This window comes from Thunnus maccoyii, chromosome 16 (genome assembly GCF_910596095.1).
Source record: "Thunnus maccoyii chromosome 16, fThuMac1.1, whole genome shotgun sequence".
Lineage (NCBI taxonomy): Eukaryota > Metazoa > Chordata > Actinopteri > Scombriformes > Scombridae > Thunnus > Thunnus maccoyii.
In genome coordinates this window covers 2725293-2751710 of record NC_056548.1, presented here as the reverse complement: position 1 = coordinate 2751710, position 26418 = coordinate 2725293, and the positions used below count along the sequence as shown (strand labels likewise).

Sequence of the window (26418 nt, the reverse complement as noted above, 5' to 3'; positions counted from 1 at the left end):
AAAAAATACAAAATTTGTGTTTTTATATCAAAATCCAATCATGTTCTCCTCCTGTAAAACAAAATATGAGGTGAGATGAAAAGAAAGATGAGGAGAGAGAAATGAAACTGTGATTAACGGCGTCCGTCCTGTCGTCCCGCAGGGTGAGCCAACACAGCAAGACCACCCTGATGACGGCCGACAACCTGTCCATCTGCTTCTGGCCCACGCTGATGAGGCCCGACTTCGAGAACAAGGACACGCTGTCGACCACCAAGCTGAACCAGGCCGTCATCGAGTCCTTCATCGTGCAGAGCGACTACTTCTTCCACGGCGGCGAGGTGGCCGAGAGCTCCAGCAGCGAGGGGACGCCGCCGCCTCACTGCCACAACATGGTGGAGGCCCTGCTCCCGCTGCAGCTGCCCCCGCCGCTGCAGCCGCAGCAGATCCAACACACCCTGCCGCCTGACCCGCTCATCTAACGGCTTCAGAGGAGCATGCTGGGAAATGTAGTCTGTGGTTGTTTGTCTGCGCTGCCGGCTGCTTTCGGCCAACAACAATCGCCTGGACGTCAACTTCCGCTCTACAAAACGCTGGTCGGCTGCTAAATTTAAAAAAATATATATAAAAATAAAAAAAAAAAGCCTGGTTGGTGATTTTTGGGGATTCATCAGCTGCTGTTTGACTTTGAGGTGATGATGAGCTGTTTGGCTTTAGAGACACGTCGACCATTCGTTGGATCAAAGCTAATCTGTGAGCTAAAATCCTGGATTAGAAACGTCACCTTTTGGAGCTAATTTTTCCGGATCTGCCCTGTTTTTCTTCTTTTTTTTTTTTCCTGATACGGAAACAGAAAACTAATCGAATGAATTGATCGGATCAGGCACATAGTGACAACACTAAATCCTTCAGCAGGGTCTGACTTCAATGCGGTTTTTGGGCAAATAAAGATCAGTTTCCTCCCTTAAATGAAATAGCACACTGGGGTCTTAAATAATTGCCCCCTTTGACCCCGTCTTTCCCCCCCCCCCTCCCCCCTCCCCCCTCTCCCCGCCCCCCAGCTGCTCCAGGAACCAGAGAGAAGGGAAGTTAAACCCCCACGACTGCAACTCAAATCCACCTGACTCACAGTCTTCCTGCACATCTCAGCACAGGAAACCTTTTTTTTCTTCTTCTTCTATTTTTTTTTTGCCCGTAGACCCCCCCCCCCCCCCCCCCCCACAACACTCCCCCCACCCTCCTCCTCCGCCGCCAGGCCGCCACTTGTTCACTACACTCTCCCCAGACATCAAACAGGTGCACAAACAACAGATTTGTGAACTCGACGCCTTGCAGAAATCAAATCGTGGATTATTTTTAGTTTTCGAGGAGGGGGAGCTAAATGAAATGACCTCCTCCCCCCCCCACTACATGAACTTTGACCCCTTAAAGAACAGCACATGCACGATTTGTGTCAAAGGTCCCACATGCCAAGTTTTGTATCATTTGGACTCTTTATTTCTTTTTCTTTCTTTTTAATATGTTTTTTTTTGTAACTGTCTGATTTCCACCCAGTTTGTGTGTTTATGTGTGTGATGATGATGATGATGATGATGATGATGATGATGATGTGTGTGCTGGTGTATATGTGTAGCCAGTTTGTCCCTTCTTCTCTGCAGAGGGGGGGGAGGCGGCGGGGATTAAAAAGGAATCTTAACATGTGGACTCGTAGCGCTCCGTACGAAAGAAAATCAGACTTTATGAACTTCACTACGAATCTTGAGCCTAACTGTTTCGTCTCTTTAGAGCTTCTAACTCTTAACGCAATGACTGACGTCTCTCCCCCCACCCCCCACCTCCACCCCTGCCCCCCCCTCCTCGCACCCCCACCCCCCCCTCGATGATGGCACATGAGTGAGGAAACCACTACGTTTTTTGCGATGCATTCTGGATCCGTTCGGTTCGAGGAGGCGTCTTTTTTTTTTTTCTCCGCGTTTGCTCCACTTCACTTCCTGGAGGACGCTTCTTCTACTTCTTCTTCTTCTTCTTCTCCTTCTTCTCCTTCTTCTTCTTCCCGCCTCCTGCATTTCTTTTTTATTTTTATTTTATTTTATTTGTTATCCTGTTCTGTTGGTTTGTTGGAAACTAAAAAAAAATTTGCATGTCTCTGTTTTTGCCACTTAGTGAGAAAAAAAAGAACTTTAAAGTCTGGAAAAAAAAAAAAAAAAAAGAAATGAAACACTTTGAAACTCTTTAAAAGGAGCTCTTGTTCAGATTTGCATCGTTTTATCTGAATCTTTTTTTTTTTTTTTTTTGGTTTAAGGGGAACATTTCCACAGAAAAAAACTCTAAAGAAGAAGAGTTTTTGCATTTGTTTCTTTCTTCTGTCATGCAAGAAATCAACTCTTAATATCATATTTTTGGTTATATGTCGAATAGTTTTCCCTAAATAGAGGAAAGAAGTATATATAAGTATATATATATAAAAATTTATCAGCAGCAGAGGTTGCTGATGTAGTGAAATACCACGGGGTACTGGACTGTATAATCTGTCAGAAGCTATAATCATATTTCTTTGTGGTTCTGATGGTGTAACTGAAAACCATGTTTGTGTTTAGTTTTTCTCTGATGGTGTGAGTGTGTGAGTGTGTGTGGAGGGAAGGATGGAAGGAAGGAAGGAAGGAAGGAAGGAGGGAGTTTGACAGCAGATTTTTTGGTAAGTTTGAATTCCTCTTGAAAATGACAAATCCCTCATTTCCTTTTTTTATTCATCAAAAGACACTTAAAGTTAAAAAAAACCCTGAAAGTTTACACAAGAGCATCTTTACTTTTTAGTTTCTCTGTGAAAGATAAAACCTCAGCAGGATGTTGAAACATTTCTCACTCTTCTGTCCATCGGGATGAAAATATTCCAGCTGCTGCAACACAACAAAGATGTTTTTTTAAGCTGTTTTTTTCAGGTTTGAACTCCAAACAAAGATGATAAAATGTGTCATTTTCAAATAATTTCCATGAGTATTTATCCAACTTGTGCACAAAGTCTTTCTATTCGACGCTACATTTCAAAGGGAAATATTTTATTTTTTACTACATTTACACACATCGAAGTACTTTTTGTTGCCATATTAAAACTTTTCAGGAACTCTTAATGCAATAGACCAGTATTCTAGTTTTACCTGTATAAACATGTCCACCACTAGTAACTTTATACTAATTACCCTAATCAATTAATTGTAATGAATCACTAGAGTAACCTGGAGAAGGTCAACATGAAGGTTTACACAGTAACCTTCTGACCGCTACTGTAGTTCCATGTATGAAGAAGTTTCCATAATATTATAAATAAATAATGAATGATATGATATTTATGTGGATCTAAACTGAGTTGATTCCATTTTTGTTTCCTGTAATTAAAACCAAACTTCACAGCTTTTATTCTGGTAACTTTTTTTATCAGGAAGTGACGAACCTGTTCAAATAAAATGTTACCGACATGTTTGATTTGCATGATAAATTAAAAACATACTATCATTAATATGATCTATTGATCTATTTTTAAGTTATTATTTTGTATATTTATAGACGACACTGTATTTTATATTTTTCTTGTTTCTTATAAAGTTGGTAAAGAGATCTGTCACTGTATAGATGAACTAAGATAATAATAATAATAATAATAATAATAATAATAATAATAATAATAATAATAATAATAGAGTCCTCATTTGGGAAACAGGTAAAAATCTCTTAAATGATGCAGCAGATGAGATATTTTTGGATCCTGGTGGACAGAAGAGTCTTTGAGGATCAGCTGTTTTCTGGTAAAAACTGTATTTTTTGACCTCAGAGTATCAGATAGAACCAAACACTCCTCTATAAACTAAATCAGCAGGTCAAACAATGATTCAGTCAGATTAATTTTGGGGATTTGTTGATGTTTGTGTTTCCAGCCTCTTTCTAGAAAACTCTAGAAAGAAGTTGAAGTGTGTTTTGATGAATGTCGGCGATGAAGGATGAATCCTGATAAACAGAACCGTCGAGTCCCACTTCAGACATGTGTCTCTCTTCAACCCTCAGAAATGTTTTTATATCCAAATAGAGTCATAAAGAGATTCACTGTCCTTTTTTTTTTTGTTTGTGTGTTTGTGAAATTCTGGCAGAAATGTTTATCAAAGTCTAAATCGTTCATTAGATCTTCCTGCTGGTTCTTAAAGAGTCAAGCAGCAGTTTTTTTTTTATCATCACTGAATAGTTTTAAGAATCTTTTTGAACAAACATGAGGAACGTTTGGTGGTTGCAGCTCTGCAGTGAGAAGATTTGCTGCTGTTTTGCGGCTTTATATCATTTTAAATGTTATATTTTGAGGTTTTGAGTCGTCTGTCAGATAAAACGAGCTATTTGAAGACACGTCGAAACTTTACATTTGAGAAATCTGCAAGAAGAAACAGATTAATCGAGATTTTTTTATTTATAATTATAAAAACATGCGAGGACAGAAACTTTAAAGGAGGGAAGTAGAAGGAAGCCGACATGGATTCTAGATTTAAACTCGAGGGAAAGGTCAGAGTGAAGAGGATGAAACGGAGCCAGAAGTCTGTCCGACGTCCCCTCAAATGTGATTTAGGGAAACTTTTGAAGGGCACTTTGAAGGGGACACATGTCTGGAACGTGGACCCGCTGTAGACAAATGAGATATAATTTTCCTTTGAGGTCTGAATGAGGCTAAACGGTGTTTAAAGGGGATAAATATTCAGAATGGAACTGAGCCAAAAGCCCATTTTAAGGTTTTATGATGTCGGACTGAAGAGGACGTTGAAGTGAGTGAATGGGAAGAGTGGAACAGAGCCAAGAGCATCTACAAGCTCAAGTTTTTTTTTTGGGGGGGGGGGGGGGGGGGGGGGGGGTGGAGGGGGGGGGGGGGGGGGGGATTGGAGGGGTGGGGGGGGGGGGGGTAGGGGAGGGAGGGGGGGGGGGTTCAGCAGCTGCTAGATAATAAAAGATTAAGCTGTTTGTCTGTAGTTTTCCATCAAATCAATCAACTGTTGTTTTGTTTTTTTATCATTTTGTCGATAAGATCTGCTCTCATCCAGTCACACCGGTGTACAAACCAACTGCTCTGACTTTTAATGTCATCCACTGTGTATTATAGTAAATAAAAATGATTTTCAGAAATGAAAAATTCTAAAACAAGTTTGTTTTTTTTTTGTTTGTTTTCTCTCCATAAAGTTTCCAAATAAAGTTTCTTTTTTTTCCAAAAGCTGCTGTGTTTTTATTTTAGTCTTCACTTTATTTATTAATAGAAGACTAAACTGACATTCAGACATGTTTACAGGACTGACAGATGTTCTGTTCATTTTTACAGCAGGGTCAGAGGTCAACAAAAGCTCCAGAAACAGGAAAGTGTACAGTGGTGTAATTACTACAAGCTGTAGTACGAGCAGTCAGTAGTAAAATAAATATTATGACCTTTAACTGAAGTAGAAGCAGCAACAACACACTATGAAAACACTCCATCACAAATAAAGTGATTTTTGCAAGCATGAAACATTATACTCACGTAGAAATACTTAAATATTAGCAGCAAAATGTACTTAAAGTATAGAGAAGAGTTTTATTCACAGATGTGTTGAAGTACAAGCAGCGTTTTAATGTAGCTGGTTGAAGCTCATGTTTACTTCATATATTCATGAGTTTAATCTATAACTGCATATTTTTCTGCAGATTACAGTGGGGGTTTTTTAATGTAAAATCCTAATAAAAGTGGAATAAAAGTATTAAAAGTGCCTTAAAACTACACTTGAGTACAGTACTTAAGTAAAAGTACTTTCTAGCACTTCAAGCAGCAGCTTTGTTACCAGTTGTCATGGTAACTGTAGTTGTATTTGTGGTAGCAGCATCAACAGGTTTAGTAATATACATACATAGATACATTAATAATACAAGTAAAATACAGTATTTACAGTTTGGTGTCATATATATGCAGCATCATTTTAAGATGTATTGTAGTTTATTAACAGGTGACTCTGCTGCTGTGAACCTGCTTTTGGTGTCAGTTTTAGTTCTGCAGACGCTCAGATGATGAGCAGGTAAATTGCGCCACCTGGTGGTAAAAATACAAAATGCACAACAGGAAACACTATTCAGGAAATTTTAAATGTGTGTAGTTTTAAATCTGTTGTGATTTTTGCTGTTTTGAAATTATAAACGCTTGAATCATGTACACGTGTTAAACCTCTGCTCTTCTAACAGGACAATTTCTTGATTTTATACTTATTTTCAACACAAAAAACCAGCAAAAACAATTAGTATTCAACAAGTATTCTGCTGTTTCTACTCAGCACGAGGCTGATAAATGAAATAGAGTCTTTCCTACTACGTCATGATTTGGCTGAACTGAATTATCACGTCCAAACAGACACAAATAAACTAATTGTGTTGCAGAAAAAGTAGTTTTTACACACAATATTGTTGGAAAAATCCCCTGTAGTAACATCATATGTCAACACAGACAGATGTGATTATGTGTAGAGTGTAAAAAAATAATTTAGTGTGTAGTTACCCTTTAAAAACATAAAATTAAGTCATTGTTTATTGATAATTTTTGGTGGACGGTCGGTGATAATTCAAGCCTCAACGTGATTCAGACTAATTGTAAGTTAGCTTGTTAACAGCTAACACTGGTCTGATTGAGCTGCAGGAATCTTACCACAATCCAGCTCTGTTTAATCAACACAACCAACTAACTTAACAGCAACGATATAATTTAAACCAGTTAAACATTCTCATATTATAAAGCATATTTTTTATAACCTTAATGGTTCTTGATCTTGGTCATTTTGACTTGTCAATCACAAGTGTAACTCATTACATTAAAGGTACGTGTTTACTGACACATAGAGCCGTTATTTCTGTTTTCTGTTGTTGTTGAATTAATCTGTCGTCAGTCCTGTTTATGACACCAGATAACTTATTAAACTTATGAAACATATCTTTAATATTCTGATAGTTGGGTTTAATGTTTGGCATGTGAGGGTTACATGTTTGAGAGTTACAGATATCTACATTTTGTGCACCAAGACTAACTCATCTCTATCATTTGAGTATATTTGTACAGTTGAATTTTGTGTGAAAGCAACAAGAAATACCTATAAATGTTGTGAGAATAGACTCGAGAGTTGCAGATGTTTGAACTGCAGTGTTTTGAGAATCACAATTTCCATTTGACGATTGTGATAAAAACTGTCGTGTCATTATTTCCCCGCTGTGCTCTCCTGTTGAGACCAGAATAAATGTCTGAAAAACACACGGCTACCTGCTGCTGATTACAGTTTTTATGATTGGCTACATGCATCTTCGAAACACTAACAACAGGCAACACATGAGGATCTTTTGGTTGAATATAGATGTATTTCAGTGTGGTTATGATTCAGCAGATTGCTGTCTGTATGTAATTTGCACAGTAAAACAAAGCAGCAGGTCAAAGCAGCATCACAACAACAAAAGAGAAGAAGTAAAATGTGCAGGTGAGATTTAGAAAACTCTTATAGAAGGAAGGTTTAAAGGCTGATAGAAGGAATCTCACCTCAATACCCATTATAAACAAATACAGAAGTCATGTGATCCACAAAAATAAGCAAACAAGCAAACATAAAGTCGTCAGCATAAATCAAGCAAAGACGTAAAATAAAGAGCCACAGAGTTTTGAGATTTGAAGGCTGGAGTCACTGAATACTTTTTGATGTGTCACAGTTTTGGTCCATAATTGTTGTGTCGACTGTGTGAAGAGTTTTGAAGATGCAGACTCAGTATTGAACCCTGCAGGTAAACAATTGTAAAAAGAAAAACTGTAAATGTACAGCTCAGATTTGATGTGAGACATATGCAGTTGTGTTTCCTGTATGTCTTGTTGTTGAGCAGCAGATGGTGCTGTAGTGATGTTATGACAGAGAACAACTTGAACCAGCATATAATGAATCATTCAGGATTTACCGACAGAAACAGGAACAATGACAGTTGGAGGGTTGCTGGTCAATGTTGAAGATATAATAATACTGTGATATTAAAATGGACAAAGAGAGGCTCTGCTCTGTTCTTTCATCAAAATATGAGGTTTATTAAGACTAAGTGGTAACTTCCAGGGTTGAGTGACAGGTTGTTACCACGGCGACAACGTTGCTTAGGTAACGTAACCATGGGTAACCCCAGGTTTACAGAGTATAGACGTAGCTGCTGCTATTTCAGTGTTTTTTAATTTCATGAAAGTTAACTGTAATATTTTGGTCGCTTAAATAAAGTCTTGTTTAGCGTTCGGTTGTACTAAACACCCAGCAAAGAGTTGGATATTTTTCTGGTAAGTACATTTTGTTTTAATAGTTTTAAGCCTGTTTTTTTTCGCTAGCGAAAATTAGCATTAGCATTAGCATTATCGCTTGTAAATGCACCATGCTAACTAAGCTAGCAGGTAGCAGGTAGTTAGGATCAGCTCCACCCTCTTGTCCAAATATGGTTACTTCTTCTGGCTCCAAAAACCAAGATGGCGGTGGTTAACAAACGGAAGTCCACCAAAAAAAAAAAAAAAAAATCAATTAATTAAAAAAAAAAATTCTATTTCTTCACTATGGTAGTGACGTACAGCGTTTGTAGTTATTGTTTGGAGACAACAGGAAGGTCACAGAGGTATGAAAACAGTAAAGTTACATACATGAACTGAAACTTTCTCTCGTATGTCAATCACATTTGATCAAACCACACACAGTCTTAATGAGGCAGAATAGTTTAGGCTGTGTGTTTTATACTCTTAATAAAGAATAATTACAGATATTTTTAATTAAAAGCTTTGATTGTTGCTTATTAAATCATGAATATATAATGTTTTAGAAAAGCCAAGCTTTCAGGAGCTCTAAGTTTTAAGGAAGGCAAACAGAAGCAGTTAAAGGAAAAATGACCTTACATCCACTGCCCAGTGTGTAATCAGTGTGTAATCAGTGTGTAATCAGTGTGTTATAGTGTCTTATTGTTTGTTTGTAATTTAAAGGATGAGAATGATTTGTTATTGAACTCAGGAGTGAAAATAATTGGAAGTGTACCAACTGAACTCTGTCTCCACTTCAAATCAATCATTTAATTTACTCTATAAATTAGTATATAATTAGGGCCGCAACCAACAATTATCTCTGTTTTCTTAATTCTTAATAAATTAATTATTTGGTCCCTAAAATGTCAGAAAATGACGATCATGTTGTTGTTTTGTCTGCGACCCAAAAATATTCAGTTTACTCTCACAGAGACTAAAGAAACCAGACGACATTTGAGAAACTGAAAAAAAAAAGATCAAAATGATTAATTGATTATCAAAACTGGTGATTCATTTAATATTTGGCAACTGATTGATTCATCAACTGATTGTTGGAGCTCTACATGTAATAGTTGTTAAGTTACATTATTTTTTAGATCATGTCAGACATCTTTTTGAGGTTGGATGTTTTTAACCTTCAACCTTTTTAAATCTTCTCAAAGGATATTTGATGGAGTCGATATTAAACATTTTATCATTTATTTATTTGTTTGCTAACTGTTACTAACTCGTGTGTTGAAGCAGTGTTTATTGATAGATTCAAACTGTCATTTTATACCAAACTATTAACTAGTTATTGTCTTACAGCTGCTGATTGATCAACACAGCCCAGGGAGGTAAAACCTTTTACACTCGATTGAGTCAAAATTCATTTTCCTTCTCAAGGTCACGACTCAAATCTGACCACACAAACATGATAAACATATATTTTAAATTCAGTGTGGTTTACACTTCCTGAGGATATTATTATCTTGAATAAATTACAGAAAATTTGCTTAGAAATCAGAGAAAAAAGACGCTTCCTATAACTGCAGAACTTACTTGAGAATAATCACATTTTAAAGTTTTCTTCAGTATCAAAGTGATCCAGTGATAGTTGTCTGTACATCAATGATTTAATTTTATGCACTATAATTCATTAAAATAACCTAAAATTGTTTTTTTATTCAATCATCATTATTACATTTCATCATTTTAAAAGGATGTTGTTTATTTATTAACAAGCAAGAAACTAAATTCTGCAGATTTTTCCTGAAAACCAGAAACTAAAAACAAACAGCAGATTACACATCACTTCTTCTTCTTCTTCTATGAAATGACAGTTACCCTGCAGGTTGCGTCTCTTCTTCTGCACTTCCAGGAGTCACCAGCTGGGGGTGTCGATGGCTTCCTGTCGTCTCGGTGCAGCGTTTCCTCCTCCGGCAAAGAAAAAGAGAGAGCAGCTGCTTCTCACATCCCAGCCTTTGCTCTGTCATCCCCCCTCCTTCCTCCTCTTCCCTCCTCCTCCTCCTCCTCCCTCAGGAAGGGGAGCACCACACCCTGTCAGCCAATCAGAGCTCGGCTCCACCTTCTCCATCACATCATCTCAGTTTCCAAGGTAACAGGGCACCCCTCTCCCTCTCTCTCCCTCTGTCTGTTTCCATACTGAAAGGTGCCGCATCATCATCATCATCCCTCCCATCCGTCCATCCCACCGTCCCACACTGAGCTGGTGGCTAGTTTAGCTTTAGCCTTCTCTCTGTTAGCAGCATCTCTCTCTCTCTCTCTCTCTCTCTCTCTCTCTCTCTCTCTCTCTCTCTCTCTCTCTGCAGTGGGATTGCCACAACATCAAAGCCACCTCCCTCCCTCACTTTCTCTCTCTCTCTGTCTTCTCTCTGCGTCCTCCAACATCCACCACTCAGGAAGAGAATCAGGAGAGGAGATGGACTAAAGGAGGAGAAGAAGAAGAAGAGAGATGTGGTATGTACTGCTGAACCTGCTGTGTCCTCCCTCCTGTTCTGTATATATGAAAAAGGGAAGTCTGCTGTGTGTGTGTGTGTGTGTGTGTGTGTGTGTGTGTGTGTGTGTGTGTGTGTGTGTTAATGACTGTGTGTGTGTGTTAAGCCTAATCCTGTATGGAATGCTGATTTAATGAGCTGTCTGATGCTGAACGCTCCCAGAATGATGCAAGGAGAGAAAAAGAGAGCAAAGGGAGGTGACTCCCAATGTCTCCCCCTCTCTCTCTCCCTCTCTCTCTCTCTCTCTCTCTCTCTCTCTCTCTCTCTCTCTCTGAGCTTTTGTTATGGAGGCCTGCTCTGCAGAAGAGCTCGCTCTGCCTGCTGCATACAGAAAGAGGCCAACACCTCTCTCCTCTCTGCTCCCAGTCTGCTGCCCTGCTTCATACTGGGCTGGTTTCCGTCTCTTTTACTGGGTTAAAAACCTCAGATTGTTCCTGTGTGTGAGGGAAACCCTTCACTCCTTTTGATCTGTGTCTACTGAGCTTTGTTGTTCCTCAGAGTTAAAGTCTCCCTACAGACAAAAAACATGTTTTTCTTCTTCCTGTTCCTTCAGCTGGATGTTTGTTCTCTCCTCTGTGCAGAATGATGTATGTGCACAGTTTGTGTTTAAATTCATCTGCTGAGGCAGCAAAGTTTCTCTGAGTTTAAGGCGTGAACCTACAAGCATGATCTGTGACATCACAGCTAGCGTGGAGGCCGATCATAGTCCTGTATGAAACCTTAAGAATATTTTTCTACTTGAACTGATCTACTAACAAGTATTGTGTGTATATCCAAAGCCTGATATATATATATATATCTGTCCAAAAACTATTAAAAACACGCCAATGAGCCAGTTAGTTTGTTTAGAAACGGCTTCAAAGACTAATAACAGCATCGTGTTTCAGTCTCTGGAGAGTAATTCTGTGTAAGGAAGACGCTACTGAGCATGTGCAGGAACGTGGTTCTGTTTACAGCTTCACTAGCATGTTGTGCTTCATATTTTGTACTGAAGTTATTTGAGAAATGTCTGAGTCAGAGTTTGATCAATAAAACAAGCATGAAAAAGGAGATTGTAAACAGAACCACGTTCCCGCACATGCTCAGTGGCGTCTTCCTGATACAGAACTACTCTCCAGAGACTGAAAACATGATGCTGTTATTAGTCCGTTTCTAAACAAACTAACGTGACTAAACTCTCCATGACGAAGGAGCATGTGACCCAGTACAGCGGTGTGACTCACTGATGTCATTTTAATAGTTCTTGCTCAACAACGGAGGTCTTTGGATACACACACAATACTTGTCAGTAGATCAGTTCATTATTGAAGAGTGAGATTTGTTGACAAGAAGAAAAATACAGAAAATCATCAGACGTATCCTTTAAAGGGCCTTTAGACTGTGCGACAACAACAATCAAGCAAGTTTATTGAATGTCACATTGTGTGAGACGGCTGTGATGAAATCTTGGTCACAATCTGCGTCAGACTGTGAGATGAATGTGTGGTGATGATGTAGATAGAAAAAAAGTCTCATAAACTTCTTTTCTGTTTGGCCTTCATCGTTTTGGTTTGAGTGTGTCATGAACTTATGAAGGAGAACAAGTGTTTTCCCCCTGAACTTTATTTAAAAAACTTCACTTACGAAATATCTCGCTGGCCCGTGTATTCTGTGTCATTACATGTCAGATTCTGATTGGTCGGTTTGTAGCCGCTCCATGTCAGTGGACGAGTCTCACAGTGAGATCTAGGACATCGTTCTGGATTGGACATCTTGAGTCCAGCAGTTAAACGTTAGAAATGAAATATATTTGTATATTCATAGTTGTGGATTTTTCGTTGAGGGAGAAGGAGGAGATAACCGGTTCGTAGACGTGTCGTCTTTCTAAAAGTGTTTGTGGCTGTTTTGAAAGGTGTAAAACCTGCCGTCAGAGAGAGATGCAGGTATTGTTAAAATGTGACTTTTAGACAATCTCTTCTCTCCTTCATGATGCTGCACTTGTTTCTACACATTAAAAATGACAGAAGTTGTGTGAAAAATGACAAATGAGCTTGAGAGAAAAGTTCAAATCCTGCCTGATGTCACACACTCGGCCAATCACTGAGTGAAGCAGGTGAGATTATTGGATTATCAGTTTCGGAAAGTTAAAGAAATTGTCACCCTTCCTTCCTGTGGACGGAGCGGTGAGTTTGAACGATCGGATGAGAGTTTCAGTTGAAGCAAACCGATGCCTTTACGTTGTTCTTATTTCTGATAATTCCTGATAATCTGGGACGGCAGTGACATCAGTAAAAAGAAGCCTGACGGGTCGAGAAACACGAGCAGTCGGATGATCAGCAACAGTTGATTCAGATTATCTGGAAGTAAAACTGAACGTAAAACACAACTGATTCATCCTTTACTTCACGACTTGTTTTCAGAAGCTTTTCAGTTTCTTTCCCGACAGCGTGACGTTCTGCTCCGACTAATTTCTCATTTCATTTCTCATTTGAGTTTTGTTGTTTGTTAAACTGAGATTAGGACAGCAACTAACGATTCGTTTCATCATCGATTAATCTACTTATTATTTGCTCAATTCATTGTTTTGTCCATAAAAGGTTAAAAAAAACAGTAAAAAAACAAATCTGTTATAATTTCTTAAAGCTCAAGTTGACGTCTTCAAATATATTCAGTGTATAAAAGTTTACAGTCGTCACATTTGTGAAGCTGAAACCAGCAAATGTTTGACATTTTTCCTTAAAAATGACATCAGATGATTATATGATTATCAACATATTTGCTAATTAAGACTGATAGTTGCACATCTAGTTGAGCTTTTCAAGTAAACAGCAAAAACTTTAATCTTAAACGATGCGACTGGTTTATATCGTCATAAAAGTCGACGTCTGTTACAGATGAAGACAAATCTTCATTTTAAAATGCAACTAGAGGGAAATTTCTTCTTTATTTGAAATTGAACATGAGCATAGTGTTGGCAGCTGAGTCATAGATGTGAAGCGTATGTGCTTTTAAAGGCTGTTAAATGTACTTCTCTTTTAGTCTTTACTACTTAGATTGTTCTCTTTTGTCATAATAAAGAAATGTGGAGGAAGTTACTGGAAGGATTCATGTCTACTGCTGCTGATCAGCTGGGTGGAGCTGCTTTTATGATCAAAGTTGGGGCTAATAAACGTCTCTGTGATGTGATATTAATGGATCTGGCATTAAAGAGACTTCCTGTCAGATGAAGCTTCATGCAAGACGACTCCTTTTATTGCTTCTCACTGCTTTTGGCTGCAGGCAACAATCAGCTTTCACTTCATAAAGGAAGGAGGAAGAGAAAGAAAGAAAGGGATTTTTTTTTTCTAAGGGAAACATATTGATGACATCAGGTTGAGGATGACTATGAAGAGCAGGAAGATGTACAGTACGAGCGGTCAGTACAGTCCCTCCCCATGTCTCTGTCTGTTTTCCGCTCCGCAGGATATGATGTAACTATCTCTGGGGTTGTTAAAGCGAGGAGCGGCTGCAGAGAAACACACAGAGAAGCAGAGATGTCAGAGGGAAGCAGGAGGAAGGTTAAAGTGGGTGTCGGCTTTCTCCCGTTATACAGATGGTTTACGGGATTAAATTCACACTGAGTGTCGCTCTCTGTGGATTTAAATCTGGTGCACACTCCATCCCAGCGGGTGATGACACGGGAACGCTACCTGTTACCTCACATGATGATGCGCCGGCCAATCAGGGACATGATGACGCTGATAGAAAACAAAAATCCTGCCTCTTGTCAAGCTAGTTTCACCTGATCATTTTAAAGACTATCGTAAAAATGTCCGTTCTAGTTTTCTAGAGTCAAAGGTGACGTCTTTAAATGTCTTATGTTGTTCAGCCAACAGTCCAAAACCCAAAGATATTCAGTTTATTATCATGTATGACAAAGAAAAGCATTAAATTATCACATTTAAGAAGCTAAATCCAACATTTTTTGGGGCATTTTTGCTTAAAAATATGACTTAACCCTCCTGTTGTCTTCCCCGCCACCATGCAACTTTTGTCCTCCCGGGTCAAAATTGACCCACAGATGCTACAAATTTTAATAAAATTAAAGTAGTGATCATTATTTTTACTTGGAAAGTGTGCGGTATGGAACATCCACAGGATTTTTCGGGCAATTAGATGAAAGAAATCCATATTTCTCATATAAAAACATTTGAAAACGGGTCAAATTTGACCCGAGGACAACAGGAGGGTTAAACAGTTTGTCAGTGATCAAAACAGTTAGTGAGTAATTTTCTGTCTATCGACTTTCTTTTATCTGTCTCTCCAAAAAAATGAAATATGATACCAAGATAATGAGTATCTACTGTAAAACTTCAATATGTCATAATTTACACTACAGTACACTGTTCTGATGTTAAACACGGTTAAAGGTCCAAAACATGAGGTGAACATATGTAAAAAAAATGCTGCCTGCAAGTCAGAAGTCAGGGCTTCAACCTGCTCCGACGCTTCGTTACCTCTACTTCCTCCTCGTGATGACATCAGATGGTTCGTGCTTGTCGTCTTCGTCGCTGAGGTTCACGTCGTCCGCTCTCATATTTCTGATTGGATTTCAGCTCCAACATGTTCGGGTGTGTTTGAGAATGAAAAAAAGAAAGTGAACTCTGGTTTGTTGATGTTTCCTCTCTGGAGCTGAACTGAAGAGCTGCTTAAAGGTTCAGTAGAAGATAAATAAGGAGTTTTTAACTGTAAATCATGTAAAGATATTCTAGTAGAGCCCCAGAATATAAATATAGAGCTGGAAATATGCAAAACATGTAATATATGAATATGAATATATAACCGCTGTATACAGGTTGTTCTTGTTACAGTTACTTTAAACATTTTTTTGTTTTATTTATGACTGGAATCAGGAGCAGTGACATCATGTGCGCAACCTGGAGAAATAATTACATAAAAAATAAAATACAATAAAATTTTATAAAGAAAACTGACCAAACAGCAAACAGCGATGTGTTGCCAGTGATACAGAAGCTGCTGTAACTTTAATTATATATAAAGCATCTTTCAAGAGCAGAGACGTCACAAAGTGCTTCACAGAGGAGATAACGACCAACACAGAGCAGGTAGATATACCAGGACGCCAAACACGGGCGCCATCGTATACCACACAAACAGGAAGTCCCACTAATGACTAGAGATAATCCACTTCATCAGGTTGAAGTGCAGAAGTGAGTGAGGAACTTCTTCTTCTGCAGTTTTACCAGCACGTTGTTGACAGACCCATCCAGGTTTGAATCTACTGCGATATGTGACTTTTTTGTGAATGAATGTGCAACAAACATCTCTAATATTTCCATAAAAAGATGAATGAAATCACTTTAGTGTTGGTAATTAAACTGGTGTCATTGTGGGACCAGTATTAAAAACACCAGGAACACTGAGTCGTTCTCTGAGACGTCTGGTAACGTGTCTGACGAGGCGACTTCATCCTTGTAGCTTCAGAAACTGAGCTGATGCAGTTTTTGATCGGATGTCATTTCAGACAAATAGAGGACGACTGTTCTTTCAGCAGAGTGAGACGTCTCTCTCTCTCTCTCTCTCTCTGGGTTTGTTGACACGCTGCTTCGGTTAGGACGGGATGATTGGCGTTAATGCAGGAGATTCACTCAACACGAGTTCCCGTCTCTTTGTTAGAAGCCGTCGGCTTTTAGCCTCTAGACCTCCAGTTGTCATCTCCAAAGCTTTTTACATCTGGAAACAGCAGCTCGAGGCTCATCTGGGTAGATTTGCATTGTTTCATTGTTTATTTTTTGAACAATCAAGTCATTTTTGTGCATTTTTTTAGAAAGAAAGGAGCCATAATAAACTTAGCTTTAACCGCCCTCCATCCATTAGCCTCTGACTTTATCCTTAATCTGTAGCCTCCAGCAGTTACTCCCTGTTCTCCTGCCTCTAATTGACTGCACTGACACAGTCGTACGAGTTGGCGATGGCGGCGTCCTGATGAGTTGGCCTGTCCTCCCGTGAAAAAATGACCTATAGTTACGTTTGATTGACAGACACCAGGAGACCGATGTTCGCTTCCTACTCTGAGTCGGGACAGATTTTTTAAAAAACCTTAACTATAATTGTTCTGATGTTTACTGTTGCCATGACGACAAAGATTGCGTATCTTATAGGAAGTATAAACCACATTTCAAGTGATCATTTTAACTCAAACCATCATCTTTCCCTGAACATAAGCAGACTTTAACCACAGCGTTGTCACATCATAAAACATTGTTATTGTCGTCCGATAGAGACGCCAGCCGTGTGTCGTTCTGGAGTCACATGAACAAACGATGTAATCGGTTGTTTAATTGGGAGGATTTGTCGGCTGGATCTGATTGGACGGAGGGATCGACTCCCTCAGGATCATCTCTAATCAGCCAGGAGCCGTTTGTGTTTACTGAAGTCACTTCAGGTCAAATTTATTCGTAACGTAATAAATAAACACATCTGGAAACGTTAATGTAAGAACCAAAACTATTAAACAAGTAATGAACTCGTAAATTAATTATTTTCTGCAAGACTGTTTTTTTTTGTTTTTGTTGCTGGGAAGTAATTTACATCCCCAGTCTTTCATTTAAAGCTTTATTATCTGATCGTTTATTTTAATGACTCTTCTAATTGTTTTTAGCCCGTATCTTCTGGAGCAAAGTCTTTTATTTCTGTTGTTTTTCATCTTTTATTCTCACTCTTTGTGTTTTTTTTTTCCTAATGTTAATGCAGTAGGAATTAAATCTCTCTCCACTCAGACATAAAACATGTTAAAAAGCTTTTAATCTCTGACACAGTGAACTGGATGTCATATTTGGGTTCGTAGCCTCGGCGTCTCCGCGGTTTCTCCCCGCAGAGCCGACGCCCTGCAGCCGACCGACAGGGACGCTAATGATCCTCTGTAGTACCCTCGGGGATCAATAAAGTCTCTCTGATTCTGATTCTGATGATACAGCACCAGCTCGCCGTCTCTGACTCTGCAGCCTCTCGTCTTCATGCTCTTCATCTTCCACCGTCTGTTACAGTCACTTTCACAGGAGCAGAATATCTTTTTCAGCGCTGTAGCTGTGAATACATGTTTTTAAAAGTCTGGATGTAGCGATTCATTAGTTGTATTTATATTTCAGTGCGTCAATCAGCAATAAATAATACGAATCGTTTTAAATCGCAGTAATTGAAAAGTTCTTCTTCCTCTTGTGCTGCTGTCAGCAGATTAACATCACGACCGCAGCTGCTGCTAATAACAATCAATAACACTGCAAAGATGTTTTACTTTCCCCTCCTGTCTCTCCTGCCTTTATTATTTCATTATATATTGTTATATTGAGTTCATTAGATAATGTGTAAATATAAGAGAAATACTACTTCAGAGAGAGAAATGTCTAATCTGCACTGTGCAAACTGTTAAATCTTTTAGTTTATATTTTAGAAACCCTCTGATTTTGATATTGAATCATAATATTTGATGAAATTAAAAAGGAAAAAAAGGTGTTTGTTCTCTTATATTTGCTGAATTTGAATTGTAGTTTCCAGAAAAACCAAAACAAATCCCTCCCCCCAAATTTATTTCTAAATGTTGAACTTTTTTTTATTTTTTTATCTTTACCTCAAATGACAACAAGCACATTTAGACACATATCTAAGAGGAGCATGTAACAGTTCACATCATTCAGACCCAGTGTGACATGAATGAAGCTTCCTGTCTGAACACTGAGACCAGAGGCCTCGCCGTCCTCCTGCAGCATGTAGTAATGGTGTGTGTGTGTGTGTGTGTGTGTGTGTGTGTGTGTGTGTGTGTGTGTGTGAGAGAGAGAGAGAGAGAGAATAACCCTTCACCCTCATGTATTCAAATAGTATAAATCACCTGCCGTGTGTGTGAGTGTGTGAGGAGGTTCAGGGTTCAAGGTCGTCCAGCTCTGGAGAATAAAGGCCTGTAATTCATTTCACCCAGTATGGGGAGGAGGAGATGGGGGGGGGGGTGGAGGGGGGGTGAGCTGCTGACTGAGAATCTGTAGATATAAACGTGTCTGCAGATGATGCTGATTAACAGCCATAAACATTTCATTGTTTATTATTATAACCTTCATCCAGCTTGACGTTAGCTCATGTCGTCGTTGGCGTAGCGTGTTGTTAGCCTTGTTAGCTTGTTGTCTGTTAAAGTTGTTTTCATTAAAGCTGCAACAATTAGTGGATTAATTGCTTAATTGCAGACTATTTTGAGTTCTTCTTTAAAGACAAAAAATTCTCTGCTTCTCAAATAATACAAAAAATTAAAAAAATTCTCAAAAAAAAATAATGGTCTGTTCATACTGACCATTAGAAGATCCCTTCATAATGACCTTACAATGGAAGTGATGGAGGATAAAAATGTATTTAAAAGTTTATCTTGAAGCTAATATGAAGCTTCAGCGTCCAAATGAGTCAAATCAAGTAGATATCTTTCAACGTTACAGTCTTTTTAGTGCCAAAGTTCCTCTTTTTGTTACTATACTTCCACCTGCAGCTCAACAGGGAAACACTGTCCGAGGAAACACAAAGACTGTAAATGTGTCAGATATCCACTTGATGTGACTAACTCAGACTGATGAAGCTGAATAGAAGCTTCACACAGACTTTTAAATGCATTGAAAGCACATCTGAAGGATCTTTTAATATCCAGTATGAACAGGAGGAATGATTACAGCGAGGAAAACCTCTTTCACTGTTCATACGGACACCTGACTGCTCAAATATCATATATTTTATCTTCTTCATCACTGGAAATTATGCTGCCATATTTTTGAACTTGTGAGTTTGTCTTTTCATCATGTTGGTGTTGTGAGAAAACCGGAAACAAGCTCGATAACGGTGAATGATTTCATGTGTCCCAACTTATGAAGTGAATAAAAAAATCACAAATTTACAGACTCTTCCCGTGAACACTTGAAGGCACCATAACTGTGTCATTAAGAAAAAAATTGAGTTTTCCTTTATTTTTTTTATCATTTTGTTATTTTCCTCTCAAATTAATCGTTTTCTCTTTCGTCTCCTTTCTCCTCTCCTTCCACCAGACTCCTTCTTTCTCCTCTTTCTCCTCTCATACAGTATTTTATCCTCCTTTCTCCCCTTAACTTCTCTTCCACTCCCACATACATCATCTCTTCCCATCCGTTTCTTTATCTTATTCCCCCTTCGTTTCCTCTCCTTGACTCCCTTCTCCTCTTCCTCTTTCTTTTCCTTTTCATTTCCTTTTTTCTCCTCTTATTCTCTTCCCTCTCTCTCTCTCTCTCTCCTGCTAGCAGCTTGCTATTTGTCCTTCTCTTTTCTCCTCATCCTCTCTCTCTCTCTCTCTCTCTCTCTCTCTCTCTCTCTCTCTGTGTGTCGATATCATCAGCTCAGAGCTCGGGGTGTGGCAGTGAACGCTCAGCTCTTTGTTTCTGTCACCAACACTGAAAGAAACCAAAAAAAAAAAGAAAACGTATTGAATCAGATAAACGAATCATTTAGAATAAAACATAAACAGCGCAGCGACGAGGCTCGTTGGGTTTTTCCCTGAACAATAAAAGTTTCTTTTGTGCAGCGTCACTCTCGTCCCTGTGTGTGTGTTTTAACCTCGCTGTCTTCTTTGTTGGTCGTTGAGTCATTCTGAGAGATAAAGGAAACCTTTAAAAGACAGTTTAGAAGTCACAGAAAAAAAAAATCCATGATCTCTCTCAGAAATAAAAGACTCGCAGCCTTTCACACTGCTCGCTGCTTGTTTGTTGCGTCTCAGCTCCACCGGCGTTCACTTAAATTGGGATTTTCCAGCAGCGGTGAACAGGAAGCTTCAAAATAACTTTTCAGAAATGATGTCACAGGCATAAACCCATGTTTTTATTGCTCACTGTATCATAATTGTATATGATATTGAGCAGAGATACTCACATACACGTCTCAGAGGTCCACTTACTAAATTCCTGCTTTATCAGAGGACCAGTAAAGATGCATCACATGATGATGTTTTAGTACAAAAACTCCAGAACTCTGTACATGAACAATATTTCTGTATCATGTGTTCATTAATGAGTTCTTCACTGCATTCACTGTTAAAAATATTTGATTTTACTGTTATTCTTCTGGAGTCTTGATATCACTTTAAGGTTTTACTTTGCTTTATGTCTGTCTGTCCTGTGTTTTTGGTTGAATATAGATGATTTATTTATTTATTTGCACAGTAAAGCAAATCAGCAGAAACACAACAACAAAAGAGAAGAAGTGAACTGTGCAGGTGAGATTTAGAAAAGCCCTGTTAGTTGTTTGTGTTTGAGTGAGAAAAGTATTCAAGAGATTTGAAGGTTGTAGTCACTGATGATGTGTGAAAGCAATGCAAACGTGTCACAGTTTGATCCATTGTATGTCGACTGTGTCGTAAATACGGTGAAATCTGTGCAGCTCTACTGGAGTAAGTGCTTGTAAAATGTGTTTCCTAGAAAAATAATCTGTCTTAATAAGAGAGAAGAGGGAGGAGGGAGAGCGTCCTTTGCTGTGACCTTTCTCTCTCTCTCTCTCTCTCTCTCTCTCTCTCTCTCTCTCTCTCTCTCTCTCTCTCTGCAGTCAGACTGATTAATCAGCTCGTTTCTGGTGAAAAACAGTGAAAGTTGTGAAACATCTGCAGGCGGCAGATGAACTGAAATCGTCGTGTGCAGCTCTGAGTTTGACTGTTTGTGTGATAACGTCAGCTCTCTGTAAGGAAATACTATGCTGTAATATTACCCATAATTACAGGGGGCAAAAAAAAAAACCCTCCATGGCCTCCACACGCTAATGGTTTAGTTTGGTCCCAGTGGAGATCCAGACTGGAAAGTGAAGAGCGGTAATGTAACATAATGTAATATACAGACAAAGCGCTGCAGAGGAATGGATATAATATCAGTCATTATTTCAAGGTGTGATGTTAAAGTGTGTTTCATGTTATATTATAAACCTGTAGATTAGATTTCATTCATTAATCAATACATGTTAACTACGAGCAAGTTCAAAATGTAATTTCACTTTATTTCACAGTATTATAAAGGTGTATCTTCATATCGTTTGAGCATTAATTATGAGCTGCATTGTTGACGAACCCGTCTGTGTGCTTTGTGCACCTGAAGGATTAAAGTATGTTTCCAGCGTGTGGAAAATCATGCAGATCATCTCTGACTGACACCAAAATATTTCCCTGAAGAACGTCAGTTTGCACAACATGAAAGAAGCCAAACATGGCGGCAGACGACATTAATGTTACTGATGACATCATGTTGTTGTGGATTGTTGCTGCTGATCGTATTTGACGTAGTTCCACTGCTAATGGGCTTAATTTAAAGAGGACATGTTCTGCTTTTTGTGGAATGAGATCATGTGTTTAGTCGTGTGTGTGTCTGCAGCTAATCTCACATACTACTGGACTCATCAGCCTAATATTTTCTGTGCATATTTATGACTGTATGCTCAAAGACCTCTCTATTTTATAACACTGTTCCTTATGATCGTAAAGCTTAAACTTTTCAACAGTCCTCGTCATTTTACGGTATGCATTACGACATAGGAAACAGCATTTCCAGCAATCAGCTAGGCTAAAAACAAGGCTAACCTAGTTTGTTGCAGGACACATTTCAAATAATAAGAATAAATAACAATGTTTAAATCTAGTTTGGACTTATCATCCCATTTATTGTTTCCTTATTAAGTTTATACAGTTAGATGAACCCAGGATGCTGCAATACCCATTACACTGTTCTATGCATCTGAAAGGAAACTGAGATTATACACAAAAACGTTTTATTAAAAACTTTACACACATTTATATAAGAAAACATGCACACCTGGTGGAGATCTGAGCTCTACTTAGTGAACTCCTGTTTACTGTTATGATGTCAGATGTTAAACTTGAGGTGAACGTGTGTAGAAATGCTGCCTGCGAGTCAAAAGTCAGGGCTTCATTTGCCAAGTTACCTCCACTTCCTCCTTGTGATGAGGTCAGAAGGAGGAAGCTGAAGCTGACCAATCAGAACAGAGTGGGCTCATCAGGAGGCGGGGCCTTAAAGAGACTAAACCGGCCTGTTTCAGACAGAGGCTGAACTGAGGGGCTGCATAAAGATTCAGTAGAAGATAAATAAGGAGTTTTTAACTGGAAATCATGCAAATATATTCCAGTAGAGCCCCAGAATATAAATATAGAGCTGGAAATGTGCAGAATATGTCCACTTTAACGTTTGAAATGATCTTATTTCCTTTCTTTGCTGAGAGTTTGATGAGAAGAATGATGTCACTTTATCTTTTTATCTTAGTTTAGCATAAAGACTGGAAGCTAGCTCTGACTCTATCCAAATATAAATAAATCTGCATACCGACTCCACTAAAGCTCTAATGAATTAACATGTTATATCTGGTTTGTTTAATCCCAGAGAATAAGCACATTTCCCAAGATGACTCATTATTCTTTTAAACTCGCATAAACACGGAAACACTTCAAAGAAACGCAGCTTACAGCAGAAAGACATCATCTGAATACAAACAGGAAGTAAAAAGCAAATATATTACAGAGGCCTACAGGTGTAGATAGAAAAAATGTTCATCTTTACTAGATGTCAAAATCTATTAATAGTCAGGAACAGTTATAGAAAGAAAAGTAGATTAATAATAAAACTGAACGATCAGAAACATTTCATTTAATTGTGATGATGAAGCAATAGTTAGTCAGATTATTAGATTATAGTAGAAACGATAAACTGCATTTTCCTTTTAAAAGCTTAAGCTTCTTTCTGACAGATTAGATCCATAAACTCTGATTAAATATCATTTTAACATACAGTTAACTGTACTTCAGGTACATCTTTATTTTTAGCATCATGGTTCAGGCTTTAGGGATTCATGCTGCTGCTGCTACGACAACAACAACGTGACTAAGTTTTTTTTTTTTTTTTGCTGCTCTTGTTTCCATCTCCTCGGTCAGAAACATGTTACACAGAGAGAAAGATTAACGACCAGGATCCTCCAACACATCTTCCCCCCCCCCCCCCCGTGATACATTATTCATTCTGGGGCTGGGCTGGAAGACCCCTGGGACACACACACACTAACACACACACCCTGTGGTTCCTCTGTGACTGCAGTAGGTGTTTTCTTTCTCCGTATCGACGTCTCTGCCGTGTATTTAGAGTCTCAGCATCACAGCGACACACCCTCCTCCTCCTCCTCCTCCTCCTCTCTCTCTCTCTCTCTGACTTTCACAGTGACACGCAATGTTTGGTTTGTCGTAAATGATTTATAACGTCGGTGTCGGCCGAGTTCAGCCCCTGCATCCTCCGTCTGAGGGGCGGGGGCCGTGTTGTGCTGTGGGTGCGGCCAATGGGACGCAGAGCTGTGAGGGTGAAGCTGGCAGCATCACCGGAGGAGAGTCGGATGTTTCACTAATGCAGCCATCTTGGATTTTAAGGGACAGTTTGGGAAACATTGCAGCAAAAGTTAGTCTTCAAACACAGTGAGAGAAACAGAGAAACAGGGTTTAAATGAAGGGAAAAGGAGACGGACAGCTTTAAGAGCTGGACAGTTGAAGAAATAAGATATTGGAGAAGAAAATAGACCCTGTAAGAGGAATGTAAACAGAACACTAAAAACTGACACTGTCCTTTAAAGACAACAGTCTAAATACATGAATTAAGGTCTTTTTCCTTCATTATATTATTGTATATTGAATTATAATACATTAATAATGGTTAAATGGTTCTGGATGTATAATATTTTTAGTTGTAAATAAACTGCAAGGTGATAAAAACACTTTTCATGTATTTTAGAAGACAAGGAGGTTTATTTCCTATCATGTGTTGTATTAAAGTCTGCAGGTTATTGTGATTATTCCTGTATGTTTGACTTTGATAATATCCTCTTCTGTCCATTAGACCGGCAGCATCGTTTGCTCAAAAACACAAAATGAAAGTTGAGATGTTTTCCCGTCCAGGACGTCGTGTCGCTGTGTGAATAATAAAAGAAAATCGACTCCCCGGCACTGTTCTCATACTTCATCAGGCTTTATGTGAAATGAAGGTCGCTCTACAGAAATGTAGCTATTTAATAAAGCCACCGTACGTGTAGGTGTGCAGGAGTCATTTTTTTTCTCTGCAGCTGGGATTGAACACTTTGACTCATTTTACAATCATGACAAATATCTTTCTGATCGGTTGTTGTTTGACGTGCAGAAACTTCGGTCTGCAGTTTGAGCAGTTCATTGATCTGATTTCCCAACACGTCTCCTGTCAAAACTGAGTTTGTTTTAATATTACTGGAGAATATTATACATGTTTTTGAGGTTGAACTCTGTGCTTTTGGTCAGTTAAAGCAGCATATTGTGGACGGTCAGATGACAGTTTGAGCAGAAGAGAAGATTAAAGTTTAGATTTAGATTAAACGATGTGCTGCTTTAATTATCACAGTGTGACAACATGCTGGTTAACAGAACATTATTCAGTTTATTTATTCAGTAACTTCATTATTTATTATTTCATTTTGTCATTGATAAATCTATCTGGTTTTACTTTTTAATGTATAATTATATCAGTTTCCTCTCATGTCATTAGCTAAAGCACTTTGTAACTGTTCAGAAAGGTGATATACAAAATAAAATTATTATTATTATTATTATAGCAATATCACTGTAATGTTGCACGTGTGCACTTTTGTTTAATACCAAAGTGTTTTTGAGCACAAATAGTCAATATTATATGAATTAAGGTACATTTTTATTATTATATTGACTATATTATATATTATTAACTACAAACAACAGCTGAAGACGAGCAGGGCTCCTTAAAAGAGAATAAACAAACTTTTAAACTTCATTTTTGGGAACATTAGTAGAATCTGCAGTTGTGTGGATGAAAGTGGCAGAAACCCCTTTTTTGCTCTCTGGTGATTTCATCTGATAGAAACAGCTGCGGTGTTACATAAAAGTCTTCCCCCAGTGTGGCTTTAATCTGGGCTTTTAATCTCACAAAAGACAGATGAATCAGTTCCAGTGTAAACAGTCTCCTGTCGAGCCTTTGAATCAGCAGATCGCTGAGGATCAGACGTCACAGAGGAAGTTTAACAAGATGATTTCTGTGCATGTTCTCAAACCGTAGACTGTAAAAAAATAATTGACATAGCCGCCGTGACGTCAGCCGCTGGTTTGTGGACTCTGGTTTTAAATACTACCGTACTATTTAGTATGCCAGAAAAAGATTTAATATGTCCTAATACGTAGTATGAGAGATGCCAAAAACACCAGGCTGCAGTCTGCACAGACCGAGGTTCAGTCCTGTGTGTTGATGTGTCGCTAAAATGTTAATTAACATGTTGCTTTAAGTCAATGAATGTTTCACGACCTGTTTGCAACTTTAATTAACATTTTCTCATTATGTGGAGAGAAAATGTGATTCAGGCAGTATTTTGTTTCTAGCTAAATGTATTTGCTGTCATGTTTGACTCATTGCTAGACTCACTATTGATCGGTCGATCCAGCGCTTTGGTCCAGATGGAAGTATCTGGACATGGATCGCTGTGATATTTTGTGCAGAGATTCATCCCCAGATGATGAATCCTGCTGGTGAAATATGTTGACAGCTACTGAAATGT

At 38.5% G+C, this 26418-nt stretch overlaps 2 protein-coding genes across 4 annotated transcripts in view; both read left to right on the top strand.

Moving 5' to 3' along the window:
• Nucleotides 1-1002, top strand: part of arhgap5 (Rho GTPase activating protein 5) — a 54460-nt gene extending 53458 nt beyond the window's left edge. Inside the window, exon 7 of the mRNA XM_042388234.1 lies at nucleotides 143-1002. Coding sequence (XP_042244168.1) covers nucleotides 143-461 — 319 coding nt within the window. The 3' untranslated portion in view covers nucleotides 462-1002. The remainder of the gene's footprint in view (nucleotides 1-142) is intronic.
• A 9318-nt stretch (nucleotides 1003-10320) lies between these two features.
• akap6 (A kinase (PRKA) anchor protein 6) overlaps nucleotides 10321-26418 on the top strand; it is a 238062-nt gene continuing 221964 nt past the window's right edge. For 2 of the 3 annotated variants that reach the window (XM_042389345.1, XM_042389343.1), the window contains exons 1-2: nucleotides 10321-10409; nucleotides 10624-10771. The gene's annotated coding sequence lies outside the window, so the exon portion shown is untranslated. The remainder of the gene's footprint in view (nucleotides 10410-10623; nucleotides 10772-26418) is intronic. The other variant, XM_042389344.1, reaches the window with a different exon arrangement.